Source organism: Pristis pectinata, chromosome 5, assembly GCF_009764475.1.
Source record: "Pristis pectinata isolate sPriPec2 chromosome 5, sPriPec2.1.pri, whole genome shotgun sequence".
Lineage (NCBI taxonomy): Eukaryota > Metazoa > Chordata > Chondrichthyes > Rhinopristiformes > Pristidae > Pristis > Pristis pectinata.
The window spans coordinates 38,627,080-38,653,155 of NC_067409.1; the positions used below are offsets into that span (position 1 = coordinate 38,627,080).

Genomic DNA, 26,076 nt, shown 5'->3' on the forward strand with positions numbered 1-26,076 from the left:
AAAAATTGGGGGACAGGATTAATCTACACTTGGAAAAGTAGGAATTAATCAAAAATAGCTGGCATGGCTTTGTTGGGGGGAGATCCCGGCTGACCAATCTGAATGAATTTTTCGAAGAGGTAACGAAATGTATTGATAAGGGCAGTGTGGTTGATGTAATCTGCATGGACTTCAGTAAGGTCTTTGACAAGGTCCCACATGGGAAAATAGTCCAAAAAGTTAGAGTTCGTGAGATCCAAGGCAAATTGAATCCAAAACTGGTTTCATTATAGGAGGCAAAGGGTGATGCTGGAGACTGTTTTTGTGATTTAGAAACCTGTGACCAGTGGTATACCATAGGGATGGGTGTTGGGACCCTTACTGTTTGATATTTACATTAATGATTTGGATGTGAACGTAGCAGATATGATTAGTATATTTTTCAGATAACAGAAAAATTGGTGGTATTTTTGGAGTGAGGTGAATAATCTTAGGCCATAGAAAGATCATTTGATAAGATGGACAGAGCAATGGCAGAAGAAATTGAATCCCGATAAGTGCAAGGCGATGTACTTTGGGAGGACTAATAAGGTTAGGACTAACACGTGATAAGGTTAGGCCACTAGGGATTACTGAGAACAGAGGGACCTTGGTGTACCTGTCCAAAGATCCATGAATGCGGCAGCACAGATAGATGAGATGGTGAACAAAGCATACAGGATTCTTCAGGGAGCAGCCTCTTAGAACATATACTCCATACAGCATTGGTCATGAAATAAAATCATATAAAGTAAAATAAATAAATCACTTTTTTTTCCCCAGTGAGCTGCTACTTAAATTTTCCTCATGTGACAAGCTCCTCACTCCAGGAAACAATCAGGCAAATTTATGCAGCACTGTAGTCACCAAACCAGACGCAGTGTTCCATGAGCGATCTCGTCAAATCCAAATAGTCTTAGTGAAACTATTTAATTATAATAGGTTCCTCTACCTGCACGTTTACTTTTGCAAACCATAAACAAGCACGCAAAGAAATCTTATACATGGAACAATATTAACACATTATACGGCACCAGCTGCATTTGTTTTATGTCTTTCACTCATCAGTCCTTCAATCCCATTCAATGCTTAAAAGTCTTTAAAAGGCTTTAAGGCCAAAATAATAAGATATGGGAACAGAACTAGGCTATTCTGCCCATTGAGTCTTCTCTTGTCATTTAATCAAGGTTGATTTTCTTCAACCTGATCCTTCCGCCTTCTCCCCATAACCCTTAACCCCTTTACCAATAAAGAACCTATCAATCTCTGCCTTAAATACACCCAATGACTTGGGCTGCACAGCCCTCTGTGGCAATGAATTCCACAGATTCACCACGCTCTGGCTGAAGAAATTCCTCCTCATCTCAGTTCTAAAGGGACGTTCTTTTATTCTGAAGCTGTGCCTTCAGGTCCTAGACTCTCCTACTAATGGAAACATCCTCTCCATGTCCACTCTATCCCAGCATTTTAGTATCTGGTAGGTTACAATGCGATCCCCCCTCATCCTTATGAACTCCATCATGTACAGGCCCAGAGATATCATATGCTCCTCATATATAAAAGCCTTTCATTCCTGGATCACAAGATCATTCTTGTGAACCTCCTCTGGACCCTCTCCAGGGCCAGTACACCCTTCCTCAGATATTGGGGCCATTTGGCAATAATAGGCCAGTAGCTCCGCCACATCCAGGGACAGAGGCTTATCTTGTCAACACAGTTTAACTTTGATTTGATTAAAACTAATTGATCTTACATCTTAGAGACACAAGGAAGACTGCAGATACTGGAAATCTGGAGCAACACACAAAATGCTGGAGGAACTCTGCAAGTCAGGCAGCATCTATGGAGGGAAATGGACAGTTGACATTTCGGGTCGAGACCCTCCATCAGGACAGGAAAGAAAGAGGAGAGAAGCCAGTATAAGAGGGTGGTTTCTCTCCTTATTCTTCTTCTTGGCTTCTCCCCTTATTCTTTCCAGTCCCGATGCAGGGTCTAGGCCCTAAACATTGACTGACCATTTCCCTCCATAGATGCTGCCTGGCCTGCTGAGTTCCTCCAGCACTTTGTGTGTTGATCTTACATCTTAACTTTCCTTTCCTCCTTCTACCCACAGATGCTGCTTAATCTGCTGAATATCCCCCAAAAATTTCTGCCTTTAATGATTGGGCTCCCATTGCTTGGCATTCACGCTAGCAGCCAAACAGGGTTGCCGGGCCTGTCCTTTGCTGCGGTCCTAGTTGGGATCCTGCCATGCATTGCTGCTTACACCACCGGGTTTGCACGCCTGGATCCTGCAGGTGGCGCTGCTGCACCCACCCCGGGGCACGTGCGGTCCGTGGGGGGGGGAGAGGAGGGGCGCATGCGCGCGGCGCCGGCCGTGCGCGGGGGGTTCTGGGAGCCCCCGCGGGGGCGGGAAGGGAAAGTGAAAGGAGCGGAGCCCTGAGATGTGGCGTGTCAGAGCCGCCTTGGTCGTTGGCTTCCTCACCTCCCTCAGCCTGCCTGGCTGCAGCCCGGACCCGACCGGGAAAGGTAAAGGGGTGCGGGTGCACCGGGAGATGTCGGCTGCAGCGAGTGCGGGTGGTCCCAGGAGGGCCGCTGGCCCCGGGCACTGGGCGTGGCTTTCCCAGTTAAACCCCCACCCCCTCTTACCCCACCCCCTCTCACCACCTCCCCTCTCACCACCTCCCCTCTCACCACCTCCCCTCTCACCACCTCCACAACCCCCCATCCACCCACCACCACCTCCCCACCCCACCCACCAACACCCACACCCTACCCACCGCCTCCCCACCTCCACAACCCCCCATCCACCCACCACCACCTCCCCACCCCACCCACCAACACCCACACCCTACCCACCGCCTCCCCACCTCCACAACCCCCCATCCACCCACCCACCACAACTTCTTCCCCACCATCTCCCTCATCCCACCCACCACCTCCTCACCCCATCTCCCCCACCCCACCCCACCCCACCCACCAACACCCACACCCTACCCACCGCCTCCCCACCTCCACAACCCCCCATCCACCCACCCACCACAACTTCTTCCCCACCATCTCCCTCATCCCACCCACCACCTCTTCACCCCATCTCCCCCACCCCACCCCACCCACCACCTCCCCACCCCATCTCCCCCACACACCACCAGCACCCCCCCACATCACCACCACTTCTCCCCACCTCCTTCCCTTCTATCGCTGCCGCCTTCTCCGAGGACACGATCCCAGGTACACCACCTGGTTACACCCCCCCCCTTCCCCCAGGTGCACCTGATGACTTCCCCCACCCAACCACTCTTCCCTCCAGTGTATGCTCACCTGGTCCGATGCTCACCTGGTCCGGTGCCCACCAGAAACTTGCCTGCACCCGCACCTATTGCGCTCCAAGTTTGCTGCTGCTGTGCTCCCTCTTCTGGCATGTCTCCCTTCTGTTCGCTTTGCTGTTTTGTCCTTTACGTAAAAGCAGCTTTCCTTGTACCAGTGAAATAGAAGCAGGTGCTACTATCCTGCTCCTCTATTCAATGAGATCAATCTACTACCTTTGCATCATTTCCCTGTGCAGTATTCCAGGTACAGTCTCACCTGGACTTTGTAAAATTGCAATAAAAACAGAAAATGCTGAAAACATTTCATGACAACATGCCAGAAAACATCTGTAGAAGGAGAAGCAGAGTTGACATTTCAGATTGGAGACTCTTTGGGAAAGTTTTTAATGGTGATTTTTAATTTGCAGAGAAGGTTATGGGAGTGATGGATAGGACAAAGGGAATATCTCTGAGACTTGGTTAATGGGACATAGGGTGATTATGCTGCTTTGTCTGTCCTATGCCTTTCTAATAGCACAGCTATGAGATATGCCCAGCAGGTCAGGCTATTATTAACACACAAAAACTGAGCCAAAAATCACAGATTGAGTCTGAAAAGCTGCAATGTGACCAAATGTAGAGGAGGTATTAAAGTCATGCAGCACAAAAACGAGCCCTTTAGCCCATCTCCTCTTGACAACTATCAAGTACCCATGTATACTAATCCCATTTACCCACTCTTGGTCCATAGCCTTCTATGCCTTGACAATTCAAGTGCTCGTCTAGATACTTCCTAAGCGTTGTGAGAGTCACTGCCTTCACCACCCTCTTAGGCAGGACATTCCAAACTCACACTCTGGGTGAAATACTTCTTCCTCGTATCCCATCCAAACCTCCTATTCCTTACCTTAAACTTGTGTCTTCTGGTTATAGACACTTTTACTGTGGGGAAGAGTTTACTATTGTCTATCCTTTCTATGTCGCTCATAATTTTTTACACCTCTGTTAAGCCTCCCACTCTGCTCTAAGGAAAACAAATCCAGTCTTGCATAACTGAGACAGTCCATCCCAGGCAACATCCTGGTAAATCTCCTCTGCACTCTTTCCAGAGCAATCACATCCTTTCTATACCAAAGCCAACTAAAACTCCATGTGGCCTCACTAATGTTTTATAACGTTGTACTGTAATTACCTTGCTCTTATATTTTATGCCCTGGCTAATGAAGGTTAGCATCTGGCATTTCCTTCTTTACCACACTATCTACCTGTGCTGCACCCTTCAGGGATCTTTGGACTTGTATGCCAAGGTACTCTTTTCCTTATTACTCCCTAGGGTCCTATCATTTGTTGTGTATGTCCTACCTTTATTTGACCTCCCAAATGCATCACATCGCATCTGTGTAGTTATAGAGTCATAGACTTATACAGCATTGAAACAGGCTCTTCGGCCCATGTGGTCCATGCTGACCAAGATGCCCCATCCAAGCTAGTCCCATTTGCCAGCATATGGCCCATAATCTTCTAAACTTTTCGAGTCCAATTACCTGCCCAATTGTCATTTAAAAGTTGTTTTGTACCTGCCTTAACCACTTCCCCTGGCAGCTCTTTGTTTAAGTTGCACCTTAAGTTTCTATTAAATCTTTCCCCTCTCACAAACTATGCCCTCTAGTTCTTGATTACCCAACCATGGGAAAAAGACTATTCACCCTTATAGAAATGTATAAAATCATGAGGGGCATAGACAGGGTGAGTGCATTCACCCTGTCTATGCCCCTCATGATTTTGTACACCTCTATAAGATCACTTCTCAGTGTCTTACGCTCCAAGGAATAAAGTGCTAGCCTGTCCAACCTCTTCCTATGACTCAGTCCCTCAAGTCCTGGAAACATCCTTGTTGATCTTTTGTGCACTCTTTCCAGTTTAGTAACATCTTTCCTATAGCAGGGTGATCAAAATTGAACAGAATACTCCCAAGTACAGCCTCAGGAGCATTCTGTACAACCGCACCATGACCTTCCAACTTTTATACTCGATGCTGTGACTTATGAAGACCAGCATGCCAAAAGCTTTCTTCACCACCCTGTCTTTGTGCCACTCCATTTTCAGTGAACCATGTACTTGTACTCCAAGATCCCTCTGTTCTACAACACTACCCAGGGCCCTGCCGTTCACTGTGAAAGTGGATTTGACTTTCCAAAATGCAACACCTCACACCTATCTGAATTAAATGTGATTTGCCATTTCTTGGCCCACTTACTCAGCTGATCAAGATCCCCCTGTTATTTTTGATAACCTTCTTCATTGTCCACTAGACCACCTATTTTAGTGTCATCTGCAAACTTACTAACCATGTAAGTAACCATGTACATTCTTATCCAAATCGTTGATATAGATGACAAACAACAATGGGCCCACCACTGATCCTTGAGGCACACTACTAGTCACAGGCCTCCTGTCCAAGAAATAATCTTCCGCCATCACTTTCTGCTTTCTCCCATCAAGCCAAATGTGTATCTGATTAGCCAGGTCTCCTTGGATTCCACTTAATCTAACCTTCCTGAGCAACCTACTATGTGGAATCTTATTAAAGGCCTTACTGAAGTCCATATAAACCATGTCTGCCTCCCTGCCCTCATCGATTTTCTTGGTCACATCATCAAAAAAAACTCAATCAAATATGTAAGACATGATCTGCGCACAAGGCCATGCTGATTACCCCTAATCAACCTCTCTTTCCAGATGTACATGTATCATCCCTCAGAATCCTCTCCAGTAACTTACCTACCACAGATGTTAGACTTACTGGTCTTTAGTTTCCAGGTTTTTCTTTGCCGTCCTTCTTAGATAAAGGCACAACATTTGCTACCTTTCAGTCAACTGGTGCCTCACCTGTGGCTAATGATGATGTAAATATCTCGGCCAGGACTTACGCAATTTCTTCTCTAGCCTCCCACAGTGTCCTTGGATATACCTGATCAGGCCCTGGAGATTTGTCTACCTTCATACCTTTTAAGACATCCAGCACCTTCTCTACATGTCCCCCAGGACCTCCCCATTTACTTTTCGTAGTTCCAAAGTCTTCATGTCTTTCTCCATGGAATAAACCGAGGAGAAATATTCATTAAGGACCTTGACCATCTCCCGAGGCTCCACACAAAGGTATCTCCCTTGGCCTTTAAGGGGCCCTATTCTCTCTCCAGTTATTCTTTTTCCCTTAATTTGCTTAAAATCTCTTTGGATTTTCCTTAACCTTTTCTGCCAAAGCTATCTCATGCCCTCTTTTTAGCCCCCTGATTTCCTTTCTGCATCCCCTACACACCTCCAGGGATTTGCTTGATCCCAGCTGCCTGTACCTGACCCATGCCTCCTTTTTCCTGGCCAGGGACTCGATATCCCTCATCATCCAGGGTTCCCTACTCCTACCAGCCTTGCCTTTCACACTAACAGGAACATGCAGACCTTGAGCTCTCACTGTCTCACCTTTAAAAATCTCCCACTTGCCTGTGGTCCTTTTGCTTGCAAGCAACCTACTCCAATCAACCCTTGCAAGCTCCTGTCTCATACTGTCAAAATTTGCCTCGCTTCAATTTAGAACTTGAACCTGTGGACCAGTTCTGTCCCTTTCGATAACTATTTTAAAACTAATAGAACTATGGTCACTGATCCCAAAGTGCTCCCCCACTGTCACCTCAGTCACCTGCCCATGAGTAGGTTGAGCTGTGCCTTCTCTGTAGTAGGGCCCTCTATATATTGCTCAAGGAAACTTTCCTGAATGCACTTAAATTCCACCCCATCTAAGTCCTTCACATGGTATGGCAGTCCCAGTCTAGGTTAGGAAAGTTATAATCCTCCACTATGACAACCCTATTAATCTTGCAACTCTCCACAATCTCCCTGCCTATTCCTCTCATTCCAGTTGACTATTTGTGGACCTATAGTACAATCCCAACAATGTGATCTTCTAATTTCTCAGCTCCACCCATAAAGCCTCATTGAACGATTCTTCAGTAATTTCATCTGACTACTGCTGTGACATTCCCCTTAATCAAAAATACAACTCCTCCCCTCTCTTTCCTCTACCTCTATCCTGCCTAAAGCGCCTGTACCCTGGAACATTAAGCTGCCTGTCCTATCCCTCCCTTAGCCATATTTCTGTAATGGGTACAATATCCCATCCCAGCATTCATTTGCCTTGCCCGTCAGACCTCTTGCATTGAAATAAATGCAATTTAATAGTTGCATGAATGTGGTTGCTCAAATTTGCATCTGTAGGAAGTCACAGAGCTCATAGGTTGGAATGAGATGGAGATTTAAAGTTGCAGGCAACAGGGTTGCTCAGGGTCTTTTGCAAAGTGATCGCCTGGATCTGTGTTTGGTTTCTCCAATGTAAAAGTGACCACATTGTGAACAATGAATGTAGTGCTGTAGATTGAAAGAAGTACATGTGAATCCTTCATCTGGAAAGGTTGGGTCCATGAATCATGGGAAAAGGTGAAAGGTGAGGTGCTGCATCTCCTGCAGTTACATGGGAAAGTGCCTTAAGACAGGGAATGGTTGGTAGGGACAGAATAATGGACTGGGGAGACATTAAAGGAATGGTTCCTTTCACATGCTGAAAGGAGAGCGAAGGGGAATGTGTATCTCATAGTGGAATCTTGTTGAAGTTGGTAGAAATTGTGAAGGATGATATCGTTGAATTCAGAGGCTGGTAGGATGAAAGGTGAGAGGGGCTGAGAGCAGAGGTCCAGGAAATAAATAAAATCTCATCTATTTGTATCTGATAATGAAAGAAACATTTTTGTATTTCTTTAGTATGTTTGAAAAGTTTGAATAATGTGGTTGGTGTGTAATGTATTGTTTGATGAGAGATGAAACTGGAGAAAAATATGTCCCAGAAATATTATCACTGAAAATAACCAAATCAAAAGAATACAGGTCTTATTTATTCATGTTTTTATTTTATCAATACATTATTTCATATAATAGTTAAAAGGAAATCATTAAAAAAAGTTCTGCTTTATTTGCCTTTTATTGTTTTCAAGTTATGCAACCATCATTAAATGTAAATTATTAAATGTTAATTGTAAATAGAAAGAAACTGGTATTACTTTCATCAAATTAATTGAGAAGCCACTTTGTTAGTTGGTATATTTGTTCAAGAACAAGGGTGTGCAAGCTTATAGAAAAAATTCTCTTAACAAGAAACTTCAAATGTTTTTTGCAACACAACTAAGGCTTAAGAAGGTAAGAAATGGGCATAGAAGAAGGTCATTCAGTTCTGCAGGCCTGCTCTGCCATTCATCAAGATTGTGCTGATCTCCCAACCCAGCCAGAGTTTTCTGCATTATCTGCAGATCTCTTGATTCCTTGCATACCCAGAAAGCTATCAATCTCTGTTTTGAATGAAATCACCAATTCCAAACTCCACAGCCATTGGTATTGAGAATTCCAAAGATTTTTCATCAATTCAGTTTCACATGGTCTACCCCTTATTTTGAGTATGATCCCAAGTTCCAGAGTCCTTACTGAGGACAAACATCCTCCCTGTATCTAGAATTTTGTAAGTTTCTTCTGGACTCCAGAGAATACAGGCCTTGTCCACACAATCTCTGTTCACACAGCAAACCCTGCAACCCAGGGAGAACTTTAGTAGATCTTGGCTGTACCCCCTCAGTGGTATTTTATCGTTTTTAAGTCTGTTCAAATCTCTGTACAGTTTCTCCATACAATTTCAGTAAGACTTCCTTACTCCTGTATCTAAATCCCCTCCTAAAATAGCTAACAGAGCTACTGCCTCACAGCTCTACTGCCGAAATAGGTCTACAGTGGACGCCATCTCCCTGACCCTACACTCATCTCTGCAGCATCTGGACAGTAAAGACACCTACATCAGTCTATTGTTTATTGACTACAGCTCCGCCTTGAATACTATATTTCCAAGCAAACTCATCAGCAAACTCCGAGACCTGGGACTCAGTACCTCCCTTTGCAACTGGATCCTTGACTTCCTGACCAACAGACTGCAATCAGTAAGGATAGGCAGCAACACCTCTGCCATGATTACTCTTAACACCGGTGCCCCACAAAGCTGTGTCCTTAACCCACTACTCTACTCCCTATACGCTTAGAGCTGTGTGGCCAGGTTCTGCTCTAGCTCCATCTGCAAGTTTGTAGATGATACCACCGTGGTGGGCCATATCTCAAATAACGATGAGTTGGAGTACAGGATGGAGAGCCTTATAACATGGTATCGTGACAACAACCTTTCCCTCAATGTCAGCAAAACAAAAGAGCTGGTCATTGACCACAGAAAAGGGGGCGGCGTACATGCACCTGTCTATATCAACGGTGCTGAGGTCAAGAGGGTTGAGAGCTTCAAGTTCCTAGGAGTGAAAATCACCAATAGCCTGTCCTGGTCCAACCACGTAGACACCATGGCCAAGAAAGCTCACCAGCGTCTCTACTTCCTCAGGAGGCTAAAGGAATTTGGCATGTCCCCTTTGACACTCACCAACTTTTATCGATGCACCATAGAAAGCATCCTATCTGGATGTATCACGGCTTGGTACAGCAACTGCTGTGCCTGTGACTGCAAGAAACTGCAGACAGTTGTGGACAGAGCCCAGCACATCACAGAAACCAGCCTCCCCTCCATGGACTCTGTCTATACCTCTCACTGCCTTGGTGAAGCAGCCAGCATAATCAAAGACCCCACCCACCCAGGTCATTCTCTCTTCTCCCCTCTCCCAGCAGGCAGAAGATACAGGAGCCTGAGGGCACATACCACCAGGTTCAAGGACACCTTCTATCCCACTGTGATAAGACTATTAAACGGTTCTCTTATTTGATGAGTTGGACTCTTGACATCAAGCAGAAGCCACAGGAGCCTGAAGGGCACATACCACCAGGCTCAAGGACAGCTTCATCCCACTGTGATAAGATTATTGAATGGTTCCCTTATTCGATGGAACTCTTGACTTCTCAATCTACCTTGTTATGACCTTGCACCTTATTGTCTACCTGCACTGCACTTCCTCTGCAGCTGTGACACTTTACTCTGTATTCTGTTACTGTTTTTATCTTGTACTACCTCAGTGCACTATGTAATGAATTGGTCTGTAGGAACGGTATGCAAGACAAGTTTTTCACTGTACCTCGGTACAAGTGACAATATAAACCAATACCAATAGTGATCCAAGTTTAGTTCTGATCTTTGTAAACTCGTAAACACGTGTAAACACATCTGATGGAATTTATGTGTTGTTCCAATAACTGTCTGGATTTTCGTGGATGGTCTTCCATATCCAAAGATGTTCTGGTTGGTGATTTATTTGGTAATTGTAAGTTGCTCCTTGTTCGTTGGTGAAGGGTGGAATTTGATGGGGATGTGGGGAGAATGGGTTACGGGGGAAAAAAACAGGATGGGATTGCTCTGTAAATTGGCAAAGATTCAATGGGCCAAAATTGCTTCTTTCTGTGTTATAAGGAAATATGGAAATTTGCCTTCCTGTTTGTTTGTTGCACTTGCATATTGGCTTTCAGTGACTTGAGCACAAACTTGTTCCTTTGAATATTAATACACTCAGTCTTTCACCTTGTGAATCATTAATTGCTATTATTTAAACAAATACTTTCTCATTTATGAGCTGCATCCTTAATCCTTTTGTAATTTTCAAACAAGTCAAGAGAAAGAAAGAGTTCCTTCATTAGCTAATGGACTTTTACTTGTTTTGTGCAGATTGCTCAGATTTCTCATATACATCTTGTGAAGAATGCTTGGAAAATATTGATGTAAGTATAATGTTACCATGATTAATTGGAGATTACTCAAACTACAGTTTCTGAGTCATTTACTTGCCTGTCTAATTTACACCTTTTATGTGAAAATGAACATTATTATTAGTATTGGTTTATTATTGAAATGTGTACTGAGATACAGTTAAAAAGCTTTTGTATTACATGCCATCTAGATAGATCATGCCATATATAATTACATCAAGATAGTAGAAAGAAAACAGAATGCAGAATGTAGTGTTGCAGTTACAAAGAAAGTGCAGTGCAGGTAGACAAATAAGGTGCATTGACCAAGATAATGAGATGTATAACTTTTTCCAAATAAAGCTTTTTGCATAGATTCTGCTTGGTGATGATGATCCTTTGCTCATCTGATCTCAAGGTGGCAAGAATTACATTTTCCAGAGGCTCGTTGTATATGTGACTACACTTAAAAGAGTTAATTTCAATTTTGAAAATTATTCCCAAGACTAGACAAGTAGCTGCTAGAAATTGTTTGAAGTTAATTAGCAAATATTTACAGTATCACAAAGTGGCAATTTTAAATGTTATCTTGACTTTCTTGCAGTAGTAATTATGAGGTGCTATAATTTCATTTCACTGGATAACTGATTAAAATTACTACTTTATTTGTAAAAGCTAACTTCTGCAAATGTTCTTTATATCAAACTAATACACCTCTATCAGTGTTGTAGATATTTTGGAAAATTAAATGCCCTTCAATCACAGTAGTGCTGAAGTCACTGAACTTGTAAGATATCAATCCAGTTACTTTGATAGTGAGGTTAACATCTTTATTCCTACAGATGACTTTCATTGGTTACAGTTATGTCATTTTATATAAATATATATATAAGTAAATATATATATATATAAGTTGTGAAATTTTATCACCTGTTAAGATGTTTACATCCATAAAAAATGTTTAAGCATTCATTGTCACCTCTCCTTTTGTTAAAACCTCCTTATTTATGTGGCACAATTTTTATTAATTTAAGTGATATTTGTTTAGGATTTGGGAAACATGTTTGCAGTTGCTTTTAAGACACTCAGGAAAAGAAAATTCTGTCATTGACTAACTCCATTTTCCTGCAGATAGATTTGAAACTTAGCCTTGTAAACATGTTTTTATAAATTATCGTAAGTACCTTTAGTGCCTAAAATGAAACTAAAATTACTTTCAATATAAATGGATTTGGGAAATTTTTAGACTGGACTATTACTACAACCCAAGCTCATTTCCTTTATCATCTTAAAACATATAAATAGAGATGTTTAATCTTCTTATATGTTTTAAAAGACATACTGTATGCGTGAAAGTGCTCAAGTTTGATCTATTATGTGGGACAAGACAAATTAGAACAGATATTCAGGCAAATTTACTTCTAAAATTTCTTTTTTGAAGTTTTGCAGTGGGCTTACCCACTCTATGTCTGTAAATTTCTTTAGCTCTGCAACCCTGTAAGATTTCTGTGCACTGTTAATTCTTCCACGTACCTCATTTTCATTGTCCCACTGTTGGCAGCCATGTGTTCAGGTGCCCAGATCTGTGTTCTAAAATTGCTTTTCTACAACTTCCTGTCTTTCTATTTCTCAGTTCTTTCTGATGCATTTTAAAATCAGCTTCTTTGACTGAGTTTTTATCATCTGTTTGATAATGCCCATTGGGACATTTTACTGTTTTAAGGGTGCAGTATGTGTTAGTGTTTTTTTTGTAGATCATGTATGTACCTATCATGGAACAAGTATATTTTTAAATTAAAGTTTCCATTGACCCTCATATATCTCAAGTTTCCAGTACAGGTGAATCTTGCATTACGGCCTTTCAGGTAATGAAAATTTGCCCTTACAGAACCATGCAGCGTTCTGGAAAAGAAAATATGAATAAAATGAGTGAAATGTTTCATTTTCTTAAAACTCTTTACATCGTTAATCTAGTAAAAATTTATGTTTAGGATTCCAAATGAACAGGTAATACATTGCAGAAAAATTGAAAACTGAACTGGCATATGATATTTTGAAACAATGATATCAGTTTGGTTCAGGTGGGATTTATGTTGTAGAGTGGTGTTTTGCTTATAAAAATTGGGAAGTTTTGCTGGCTGTTGAAAATGTTGGGTAGTTTTAACATATTTTCAACTCTTGCCTTCTAGTGTCTCTGGTGTTTTGTTGAAGAGCGATGCATGAAGTATCCAGTTGAGTTTATTATTCCACCTAGTTCAATATGTCCTTTGCATGAAGCTCGTTGGGCAGTTTGTTGGGGTAAGTATATTATACATTTTGCAATGATGATCCAATTACATGGTAAGGCTTCAAATTGTATATAATTGTAATTTTAAAAGTGGAACGACTGTATTGTAATCCTGATTATTGTTCTTAGCTTTTTCTGTCCAATACCATCTCAAATATATTCAAATTTAAATTGGTTGACAGTTCCCAAGTTATTATATCCTAGTCAAGGGTATATTTTTCAACTAAAGGTTGTAGATTTTCATTCTTTTAGATATTATGTCCAAGTGTGCATGTTACTAACAAAGGGAGGGAATTTGCTAATTCCAATATGGGCAGTGTCAAGGCTGCTTGCGCGTTGCTGCATATACGTTGTAACAGACATACTGAGTGCCTTGTTACCAAACCAAAGTATGTTCAGGGAAAACGCACTAATCTAAAGCTGGAGTACCTACAGATCTGCCAATGTGAGGATTGTGTATTACCTACTCAAAAGGATGTTGGGGAAGAAGTTGGGTTTAGAGTTTGATAGATTTATTGTCACTTCCAGATACCAGTTTTTAAATAAATTACAGATTTTGCTGTGTAAAAGAAACTGAATTCAAATTCTTAAATTCTCATTGGATAAATGATTTACATTTATGTAACAATAACTACATGAATTTACATGGCAATCTTAACACAGCAAGATGTCCCAGAGCCTTTAAGGAGAGTGTACGAAAATACAAACACATAAGGACATCGGAACGAGAAGCAGGAATAGGCCATTTTTCACCTTCAATAACATCATGGCTGATTTTGTTCTTCAATGACACTTTCCTACACTACTTCTTATTCCTTGATGTTCTTAATATCTAAAAATTATTTATCATATGAAAATATTATGGAGGAGGGCTATTAGCTTGGTCAAGCATATAAAAAGCATTTAAAATGAAGAAAGAAGTAGAGTGGATATTGAGGACTGGCTTTGGTTTTCTAGTTAGAGAAAAATTCTGCTCAAGCAGTGCTGTATCTGGAACTAGCATTCTGACTTTTTAATGCAGTGGAGGGATTGAGTGAGGTGTTGGTAAGATAAAGTTGCGTGTCATTGACGTACATGTGGAAACTGGCATCAGGATTTTAGATCATGTTGCCAAGGGGCAGTTAAAGGATAGATCCTGTCGAGACAACAGACAAATCTGTTTGATTATTTTGAGGCAACATTGAGAAAGATAACCATGGAGTCTGCTGTGTATAGTTCCTTCCACAAAGAGCTTTCTGCCATCTTTTCAAAGACGGTAGGAGTGGGCAATAGATGTTGGCCTTGCCAGTGACACCCACATCTAGTTTAGCTATAGCACTGGCATCTATCCAATAGAATGGAAAAAAGCACAGTATTTCTTATCCACAACAATCAGGAAAAATGTAGTTCAGAATACCATACTTAGTTTCTAACCTATTTTTGAAGTCACCATGTATTTATCATTGCTGAGGGTTCTGAATATCCAGTTCATTTTGGGTTGTCCTTCATGTAAGTAAATTGTTGTCTAAGAATGACTTTTCCCCCTATCCTCTCATTTTCCCCAGCTCCTTTTCTTTCTTTGTCTCCTGGTTCTTGGCTCTCTGTCTCTTTTTTTTCACTTTTTTTGTTTTGCACACAGACTGGCTGACATTATCAACTGATGACCGGATTTTGCTTTGCAGAATCAGTCAAATAAAATTATGTATCAGGGAACTATAATTACTGAAAATGGCAGTGGTTGGTTTTACTGGCTGCCGACTGCTACTTTGTATCAATAAGCCTCCTTAGCTGAAGATATTAGAACAGATTGGGAGGCATTCAAGCTCTTTCCATTTCAAAGTTGGTACCTATGTTGGTATATTGGAAACTGAGATGGTTGATTAAACTTTATATTAGAGTTTAGGTTTACTTCATTTATTGAATATTGGTAGTTAATTAAAAGATATAAGTTGGAAAAGTTTTAAGGCATGGTTTGAACTCTGCATATGCAGTATCTCCTTCAAGAATAGGAGCATGTGATTGACAGAAGATTCTGCATTTAGCTCAGTGTGCAAAGTAGTCTGTCAGCATTCCCTGTACACAGCATTCCGGGTGCTGTTGACTTTTGTCATTTGTCATGTACGTAAATGACTTAGATGAGAATGTAGCTGGACTGATTAGTAAGTTTGCAGATGACATGAAAGTTGGTGGAGTTAAGTAACAAAGAAGGCTGTCGAAGGACACAGCAGGACATAGATCAGCTGGAAACTGGTGATACAAGAGACTGCTGATGCTGGAATATGGAGCAACACGTAAAGCTGGAGGAACTCAGTGGGTCAGGCAGCGTCTATGGAGGGAAATGGACAGTCTGTTTCAGGTTGAGACCCTTTATCTGGATGCTTCATTGGTCCAAATGAAGAGTCTCGACTTAAAACATCGACTGTCCGTTTCCCTCCATAGATGCCGCCTGATCCGCCTAGGTCAGCTGGAAAGTTGGGCATAGTGGTGGCAGATGGATTTAATCCAGACAAGTGTGAGGTAATGTACTTTGTGAAGACAAATTTTTGTGAAGACATATAGCGTAAATGGACTGTTGATGCACAGAGGGATTTTGGAGTGTAAGTTCATAGCTCCTTGAAAGTGGCAATTCAGTGGATAGATTAGTGAAGAAGGCATTTGGTATGCTTGCCTTTGTTGGCTGAGGCATTGAGTATAACAGTTGGGATGTCATGTTGCAGCTATATAAAATATTGGTTATACTACATTTGGAGTATTATGTACAGTTCTGGTCACTGCAGTACAGGAAGGGTGTGGTAGCAATAGGGAGAGTGCGGAGGAGATTCACCAGGATGATACCTGGAATGGAGGGCTGTAGTTATGCTTCCATGTGCCTCCTTTTTCCTGACCAGAGCCTCAACGTTCCTTGTCAGCCAGGGTTCCCTAATCGTGCCAGCCTTGCCCTTCACTCCAACAGGAACATGTTGACTTTCAATTCTCCCTATCTGGCTTTTAAAAGCCTCCCACCTGCTAGACATTCCTTTACCTGCTAACAGTCTCTCCCAATCAACCTTTGCAAATTCCTTTGAAGGACAGTGTTCAGAAAATTTCCTACATAGTTAGGTTGGTGCTGCAGAAATTCTTGAAACAATTTTGAATTTTTTGAAAATAAAGCAGGAAGCATATTTAAAAGGGTTTTATTAACAGACTCTAGAAGAATATTTGTTTATCTTCTTGTGCATATTTTAATGTAAATTGTATTCGTGGAAGGTTCGGATGACATAGAACATGTATTTTGTGGCACAGGAGCAGGACCTTTGGCCCACCATGTCTGCGCAGACCATGATCTGCATTATGATCCCTCCACTGCATTAAAAACAGTCAGAATGCTGGTTCCAGATACAGCACTGCATGAGCAGAAATTTTCTCTAACTAGAAAACCAAAGCCAGTCTTCAATATCCACTCTACTACTTTATTCATTTTAAATGCTTATTAAAACACACCTTTGATCCCATACCTCTAATCCCATCTATCTGCACATGATCATGTCCCACTATTCCCTACCTGTTCATGTGTCTCTCTAAATGCCTCTTAAATATTGCTATCGTATCTGCTTCTGCCACCTTCCCTGGCAGTGTGTTCCATGCACCTATCACTCTCTGTTTAAAATAAAATGCCTCACACATCTCCTTTGAACTTTCTCCCTCTCACCTTAAACCTATGCCCTCTCATATTTGACATTTCCTCCCTGGGAAAAAGGACTCTATCAACTTTATCTATGCCTCTCATAATTTTATATACTTCTACCAGGTTGCCCCTCAGTGCCCGATGCTTCAGAGAAAATAATACAAGTTTGTCCAACCTCTCCCTATAGCTACTACACTTCAATCCTAGTGAACCTCTTCTGCACCCTCTCCAAAGCCTCCACATCCTCCCTATAGAGTAGTAGTGAAGACAGATTCATTTCAAAAGGGAGTGAAATAAGGACTTAAGGGAAAGAATTTGCGAACTCTGGGACTATCTGGATTGTTTTCATAGAGGCAGTAGGGACTCATTCAGCCAAATGGCCTTCTCCTGTGCTACAACCGTTCAATGATTCTATAGTACTGAAAGATTCTGAGTGAGACTTGAGAGGGTGGATTTTGGGAGAATGTTTACCCCTCGTCCAGGAAATCTAGAACTGAGAACATATTCAGAATAAGGAGTTGTCCATTTACAGCAGAGAATGAGAGTTGAGTCATCAAATTACTAAATTTATTCAAGGCTAATACAGACAGATTTTTGAAGTACAGAATAGTTGACGGTTCTAGGGAACGGCAGGAGTGGAGTTCAGGCCACGATTAGATCAGCTATAATATTATTGAATGGGCTGAGCTGGCTCAACGGGCCACAGGGCCTCCTCCTGCCTCAGTTTCTTATCTCCTTTTGAAAACTTGATCCACCACAGAGCAAATTACTGCTATAAGATAGTATCAGTTAAATGATAGTTGCAGATCATTTAAATAAGAAATTACATTGCTCAATTTTTAAATAAAGAAACAGACTAAATGGATGAGCTATATAATCCAGTAAGAAATATACAACAAGGCATATCTGAACAATTAATTTTGCAAAATGCTTCCATTAGTAAGAAAATGCACTGGGTGGCAGCACTGCATTATACAAAATCAACCTCACAGTCATGAAAATTATTTTTCCATTACAGTCTCTGTTTGCTGCTCTCAACCTCAAAAAGTTATTGTGGTCTTGCGTCTTTCTGCATAGGCTAATTGGATCCATTTTGATCAGAACAGAGGGCAACCAAAACTGTCAATATTTTCTGTGTGATGAATGTTTTTTTAATTCATGGAAAAAATGTGAAGAAATGTTAATATGTTTGAAGAAGCTTTCTTTTGGGATCTCTCTTTTTGAAAAAGCTTGGTTAATGAAATATTTAAAAATAATTTCATTATATTCAGCAAGGATATAACAAAAACAATATTTTTGGTGGAATGCATTATTGTGAGATCCCCTGCAAGCCACCATTGCAATCTCAGAATTGTATATTTTAGATTATAATGCAAGAACCAAGTTAGAGCCAGTCATCTCTCTGTGTTTCTGACAGCTGAGTCAGAGAATTATTGGGAGCAGATTGGCTAGGCAAGGTCTCAGAAATGAAAGATGTAGGCTATTGAGCATTTGAGCATTTTGTAAAACAAAAACCTTTACTCACCTCTTTTAAGACCTGTGGCTATGTGGATTTTTTCTAATGAATCTTTTACAGTAGTTGGTGGTCATGCATTTGGATCAACCTCCATTGATTGGAAGTCAGTTTTGCAATTCTTCTGTAAATAGGGCACCAGAACTATGGAGGAACACTAAAATAAATGATCTAGTTAAATCTCATCTGCCTAGCTAAGATACATTGTGGTTTCAACATTTTGCTGGATATTTTAAAAGTGCAACAAGTCAGAGTTGACTAAGGTGCCTGAGCTAGTCCCATTTGCCTGCATTTGGCTCATATTCCTCTAAACCTTTCCTGTCCATGTACTTGTCCAACTGTCTTGTATCCTCTTCTCTCACTGTGAACATTTGTATGAAAAGCATTTATTGTCAATTAATTTCTTATATCTAGCTTATAGTTATAAAGCAAATGGATATGGAAAAGTACTTGCTGGTTCACTTAAAGTTGCTGAAAATCTATTATCAAAAGGTGGTATATGGAATGCCAAACATCCAGCAATGGAAAACAATATTATTGATTTGGCTATCCATTTGCTACTATGTGATCATTCAGATTACTTTTGTTCTGGCTTGTGTTTTAACTATTAAATGAGCCTCATTATAGAACCACATTATAGATGTGGAAGCAGGCCCTTTGGCCCAACTGGTCCCTGCCAACCAAGATGCCTGTCCCTTTTGCCTGTATTTGGGCCATATTTCTCTAATACTTTCCCATCCATGTACCTGTCCAAGTGCCTTTTAAATGTTGTTAATGTACCTGCCTCAGCCACTTCCTTTGGTAGCTCATTCAATATACGGACTACCCTCTGGGTGAGAGTGTTGTTTCTATTAAATCTCTCCCCTCTCACCTTAAAGCTATGCCCTCTCGTTCTCGATTCCCCATCCCTGGGACAAAGTCTGTGTGCATTCACTCTATCTATGCCCCTCATGATTTTATACACCTCTGTAAGATGACGCCTCATTCTCCTGCGCTGCAGTGAATAAAGTCCTAGTCTGCTCAACCTCTCTCTATAACTCAGTGCTAAGATTTAGGAGATGGAGAAAATGAATATACACCTAACAATATGAAGAATATATTTTTCTTCTGTACTATCCACCCTGAACTGTTTGCGCTATTTTGTTTTTGATTGTCCACTCTTTGCTTCCCTCCTTTTCACAACAATATTTCATTTCTGTGCTGAACATAACTAGATTGGGATGGTTGCTACATTTCATGGCCAACAAAGCCAAAAACCAAAGAAGGATCCAAATCAATTTGGTAGATGGAATAATGGCAAGCATGATCAAATATTTAAAATGGAGGAAACTATGAAGAATGGTGATCAAAAAATATGTCTGATGATCTGATGCTATGTTACATTTTCATTAATTTTACTTGTACTTTACTATTTTGCAGTGAACTTTGAATCCTTGATCATTGCGATGTCCATTGTTGGGGGACTCATTCTTCTGCCTTTGGTGTGTTGCTGCTGTTATTGCTGTTGCAAGTTCAAACTATGTTGTTGCCAGAAGAAATCACACTGGTAATTGTCCTTTTTGAAATATTCTGAGCAGGCACACAGTTTGAATCAAGAATTAAAACTTGGGTCTCAATTAAGAGTAAGCAAGAGTACAAATGCCTATATTGTATATTGTTATGAAAAAGAACTAACAGGCAGCGTCTGAATTTAATTTTCAGGCTAAACAGCTTTGAAAGATGCAAATGATGTCAATCATGTGAAACAGACTTGCTGATTTAATGGTGATAGACAATGCTTTTTGTAACTTCTTAGGCCCCATCTTTTTTTTTCCATAATAGGATTATATCCAGACCATGCAACAATCTCCCCAAGTCCTGGCCTTCTAACAGAAAAATGAAATTGATTATAAGCCTGCTAAATAGTTAATTTTGTGAGGGATTCTTGGTGAAATAACAACACTTAAAAGACATTTGGATCAGTAGATGGATAAGGAGGGGTTTTGGAGGGATATGGGCTAAACACGGGCAGATGGGACTAGCTTGGTGGGCACCATGGACAGCATGGATGAGTTGGGCTGAAGGGCCTGTTTCCATGCTGTATTACTCTATGACTTTAATAAATCTCATACTAAATATATGAGGTCTCAACAGTTTTACTGGTTAAAGTGATCTCTATGTATCTTCCAGAGCTGACAATGTTGGTAACCATTTGGACCGTTTTCAGTATGTTGGCTTAATTGCATATCTAATAAAGCACTGGATATAAACATTATATCTAATATTGTATTAAAGTCCAATACAACACCAGAAACAAACACCAAAATATAGTATTAAGATCTGTACCGCTGCTTAATGCTAATCAGTGTGCAGTACAAGGAATTTTGTACACAAATTACCAAAATCATTTGGACCAGAAATTAGCAGCTAAATGGACTTGACTTACTTTTCCAGTGGCAAATGAGTAATTTCGTAAGCAATGTAGTTTGATAAGTTCAGCAGAGTTAATTTGAAACATTTGCCCGTCTTAAGTTCCAATGCTGTTGAAAACCTGTTCACATTTTATCACCTTCTAACTCAATTTATTCCCCAAAAATTCCTTATTGACATACACCTCCACAACCTCTGCAATTTGGTCAAATGTTTAAGCTATTCCCTTGATTCTTTTTCTGTTTAGCATGTACCCCTTGTGACAGGAACTCGGCTATCTAGGCCCAACAGTCTGGAATGCTTTTCTACCACCTCGTCTGTTGTGCTGTTTCTCTTTCTATTCTACTTTCCAAACACAAGTGTATCTCAAAGCAAGTTAACCTCTGCTGTTGGACTTATTGGACAGGAATGGAAAAGTTTAGAGGGATATGAGCCAAACATGAGCAGATGGGACTAGATTAGATGGGCATCTTGGTCAGCATGGACGAGTTGGGATGTTTAGTTTATGACTCTATTAGTGCCAACTATCTGAAGGGTCTAAGATATGTCATAATGTTGTCAAATAAGTACATGGTGAGGGCTTTTGATAGAATAAATCAGAAGAAACTGCTTTTCTTGTTGTAGAGAAGAGAGAGATAAATAACCACAGTGTACAGATATAAAGGATTTGGTAAAAGAACATGAGCAATTTCCTTTGAATGCGGCAAATTGAAATCAAAATACTGAACATGCTGGAAATCTGAAATAGAAACAGAGAATGCCAAAAATTCTCAAGTCAGGCAACATCTCTGGAGAGCAAAACAGAATTAATATTTCGGGTCACTGACCTTCCATCAGAATTGCAATTATCTGGAGTTAAGGTCTGGGATGCACAGGCTGAATGATGGAAGGGTGAACACAGATTCAGTAGTAACTTTAAAAAGGGATTTGGAAACATTCATTTAAAAAAAAGGCTTACAGTGAAAGGGCAGGATAGCAAGAATAATTGAATAGTTCATTCAAAAGGACCAGGATTTTTAAAGGATGTTTAACAATCTCAGAATATCTCAAGTACTTTTGTCAAGTAGTTACATCTGTTGAATAGGAATTGCAACAGTCAGTTTGTGTACAGGTGAGATATAAATGCTGTTTAGAGAATTAAGACTTGCTCACTAATCTTCTTTGAAATATTATTGAGGCAATTTTTCAGTGAGAATAAGTAGTAAACCACATGAATAAAATCAGACTGATCTATACCGTGACCACTTTCCCACCTGATCCTCAGTATTTCTTGATTCTCATGATTCACGATCTACAGCCCTCATTGGTGAAGAATTCCATAAATTTATATCTTGAATAAAGAAATTTCTCCTCATCTCGGCTTCTGCAATGCAACTTTCTTCTTCTTTGATGTTCCACCTGATGAGGCTTTGATTTAGTGCTTCAGGCAAAAATCAAACCTCCAGCATTGGAATGTTTCTGTAATCGCAGTTGTGAGCAAGAAACCTTTTTTCGTATACTACCATTTATTGGTAAATGTTTTTCAAACATCTGGAAATAAGAAAATGTGCAGTGTTCAAATTAGATATGTACAATTTAATGTTCATTTTGTTTAAAGCCATTTAAATTTGGATGTGTAATTAAAATTGGCACATTACTGAAACAAATGCTCATCAGTTAGATTTTGTCTATTCTATATGATTGAAGTATAACTAGAAACATAATTCGTTTATTAATTTACTTGTCATAGTCCTGATGAAGAGGAAGTACGTCTGGCCAGGCAGCAAGAAGAGAGGAGGCAACGTAATGAGCAGAGGTGAGTGAGTAACCACAGAATGTTTGAAAATTTAGATCTTACTTTGTTATTCCTGGATTGTCTATGAAGTCATTCCTTATTGTTCTTTCCTTAATTATGTCTTTTTCTTTCCCATACTTTTTGGTTATTGTTTCTTTCTTTTGTTATCTCCCATTGAGTTCTTGGATAGCATAGTACAGTACGAAAAGGGACTGCAGACATTTGGAGGCTGAATTTAAGTTAGGGGTTTTGAGGATTATCTAGCTGTTGGAGGCTCCTCTCTTGTTTATTTATTCTTGTTTACTCTGAGCTTGCTTCGGTAGCTACCATGAACTAAAAGAAGATTGAAGCCATGTTCTTTTGTAGGTAGTTGACCCAGTAATTTGTACCCTTCATCACCAAGTTGATTACCTAACAGTGATAAGGATATGACAGTGGTGAGATCTGCCAGGGGCCAATCCTGTACAAAAAATAAAGCTGGGAGGAATGCATTGCCAAGATCATGTGGGTTTGGCACACACTCATGATAACCAGCAGTAGCTTGGTGATAAGATGCAAAATTCTTGTGGTGTTGCATGACATTGTCCAAGTCTGACCCATTCCCCACTGCGCTGCTGTCCCATTTCAGTTTATCTGGCAGTCCAAGGTAGAATATGCCTGCAGAAGCACCATTCACAGAACTCCAAAGGGGAAAGAGCATCCCTACTCAATGTTAGACTTGATGGCCATCTTTCTGTGGCTGCTTTAGCAGATGTATAAACCTCCATTATGCAGAAACAAAATATTTCCATGTGGTGGGGTTCTATTTGCTGCCCTCCTGAATTGAGAAGTCTGGGTCAAATTATGCTGGCCAAGTAGATGCAGAACATTCCAGCAAGCTGGACAGGCCCTGCCCCTCATCTCTTCTCAAGAGGATTCCCTTTGACTACAATGTTATTGGGCATTAGTTATCCCAGAATGTGTTTAAGCTCCTGAGAGGTGTTAAGAGATTGGACCTAATTGGGTGCTTCACCAATGAGAAGGACAGTGACATTGGCAAATGGTCTTGTTGTGGGAACTGTCCAAGCAACGGTACGATCTAACATGAATAGTGATGCCATAGGCCCTCCCTATGTCCTTAAGGCTATTAAGGCTATCCTTTGCATTTGAAGACATAGCTTTGGGGACTAGGATCAATTGAAGCAAGAGTGAGGCCATGTTCTTCGGCAAACAGGAAACCTAATCTTTTGTTTCCTTCTGTGTCAAGTCTGGAGAAATGCACTGGTATGTATCTAGATTCTTCACCAAAAGCAAGCACTCTACAGGCTGTCTGCAGGCTGTCTCCCATGGCAAATGAGTAATATTGCAAGCAATGAGAAGCCCTCTGGTCTGCCTAAAACACCAAAAACCTTTATTTTTCTGTTATCATGTTATGCAATGTAGGCATCAGTGGCAAAGCTAGCATTTATCACTCATCCCTCAATGCCCTTGAGGAGATGGCAGTTGGCTTTCCTGAAAGTACTCTCACAATGTTTTAGTGAAGAGAGTGTTCCAGGATTTGGACCCAGTGACGATGAAACAGTGATGTATTTCCGGGTCTAGATGGTTTGTGACTTGGAAGGTAGGAAGGGAGGGAAGCTGCAGTTGGTGGTGTTCCCAAGTGCCTGCTGTCCTTGTTTTTCTTGGTGGTTGTGGTCATGGGTTTGCTTTCAGAGTAGCTTGGGTGAGGTCTTTCAACTGAGCATAGTATCTACTGCTGTGTGGTGTCAACTAGCAAAGTCCGAGATCCAGGCATACATGCTGTAGAATGCACTCAAGGAGGTGCGATCTGTGCAGAGGGCCAGTATGCATAATGAGAAATGCCAATCCTACCAAACCTCTTGTGCACATATTTTGCAGGAGAACCTAGTATATGTGGTGTGTTAGTAAAAGAAAATGCAATAGGTCTGCACCTGTAAAATGTTGCATCTTTTTGCATGAACTTTTATTTTGCAGAATATTTTTCCATAAAGTATTTTGTAAAATATATTTTAAATAATTGTCTCATAATAAAATTAGGTTAAAATGCCTAAAACATTTTTTTATTTGAATTTAATCTTGCCTTCCCCTTTGCTATTCCATATTAGATATCCGTAAGCTTGTAATTCCCATTGAATTTAATGAGGTATTGTATCCTGTACCAAGTCTGACCTGGTGCAGGGTTCAAGAGGCATTTGCCCCCATTGTAGATGCTAGGGAACCTCAGTAAGGTGGATTTTAGCTGTTGGATTCCACATGAAGATGAGCGATAGAACAAGTTGATAGAATCAACATTCTAAACCTATCAGTAAATTCAGGACTTTTGTACATGCATGGAAGTCCCAATTAAATGCTGGCAGTTTTCTTAGCAACTGTTAGAATTTACCAGTAAGATCAAGACCATTATAATGAACAAGTAGCATGAGGTTGATATGCATTTTTCATTAAAGTGGACATGTAGTTATCCCACACCAAATTTTGGAGGCTATTGAATTTAATTCCTACTTATCACAGGTTAATATTAGGGATTCTAAATGGCATAAATCATGATATAACAGAAATGAGAAGAGAAAATGCTCAGTCATGTCAGGGAGTATCTGTTGAGAAAATCAAATGGTTAATGTTTCAGGTTGATGACCTTTCATTAAAGGTCATTGATATGAAATGTCTGCTTTTTCTCTCCACAGATGGTGCCTGACCTGAATGTTATGCAGCATTTTCAGTTTTTATTTTGGATTCCCAGCAGTATTTAGCTTTTATGCTTCCTGTAATAGGCAATTCATAATTGTATTTACTGACAAAATTCTGGATCAGCAATCACCAAATAGAGACCAGCTAATTGAGTTGTAGAATGCATCTTGATGTTCTGTTTTCTTTTAAATCACTGCGCAGATTACTTAATGCAGTTTCATGGACCTGGAAACTTCCTAATTAACATTGTATTAAAATGATTAGAATGTTGTGTCATCAGAAGTTGTTATCCATTTGGCTAAGTAGTTTTTTTTGCACGAGATTCAGCTTATGGTGAAATGAGCAACCAATCAGTCATGTGAATAAATCACTTCAGTAAGGTTACCCTGTCCAATTCTGCCCACATAAGAAGTACAGTAATACCATACAAATTTACTTCCTTTCAAAAGAAGCAGGAGTTGGCCAATCAGCCCCCAAGCCTGCTATTCAATAAGACCCAATCTGGTCTCTACACTTCAACGTTCTTCACATATCCCTTGACTCTCTTGAAATTCAGATGCAGGTCTGCCTCTAACTTGAATATGCTCATTGACCCCACTTCCACAGCTCTCTGGTAGAGAATTCCAAAGTGTCACAAAGCATTTCTTCTTAAAGAAACAAAATCGTCTTCATTTCTGT

At 40.5% G+C, this 26,076-nt stretch overlaps 1 protein-coding gene across 1 annotated transcript in view; it reads left to right on the plus strand.

Annotated features, from left to right (window-relative positions):
• Positions 1 to 2,370: 2,370 nt before the first annotated feature.
• Positions 2,371 to 26,076, plus strand: part of LOC127570934 (pituitary tumor-transforming gene 1 protein-interacting protein-like) — a 54,617-nt gene continuing 30,911 nt past the window's right edge. The window contains exons 1-5 of the mRNA XM_052016890.1: positions 2,371 to 2,547; positions 11,065 to 11,117; positions 13,274 to 13,382; positions 19,947 to 20,073; positions 22,666 to 22,731. Of these exons, the coding sequence (XP_051872850.1) occupies positions 2,463 to 2,547; positions 11,065 to 11,117; positions 13,274 to 13,382; positions 19,947 to 20,073; positions 22,666 to 22,731 (440 nt within the window). The 5' untranslated portion in view covers positions 2,371 to 2,462. The remainder of the gene's footprint in view (positions 2,548 to 11,064; positions 11,118 to 13,273; positions 13,383 to 19,946; positions 20,074 to 22,665; positions 22,732 to 26,076) is intronic.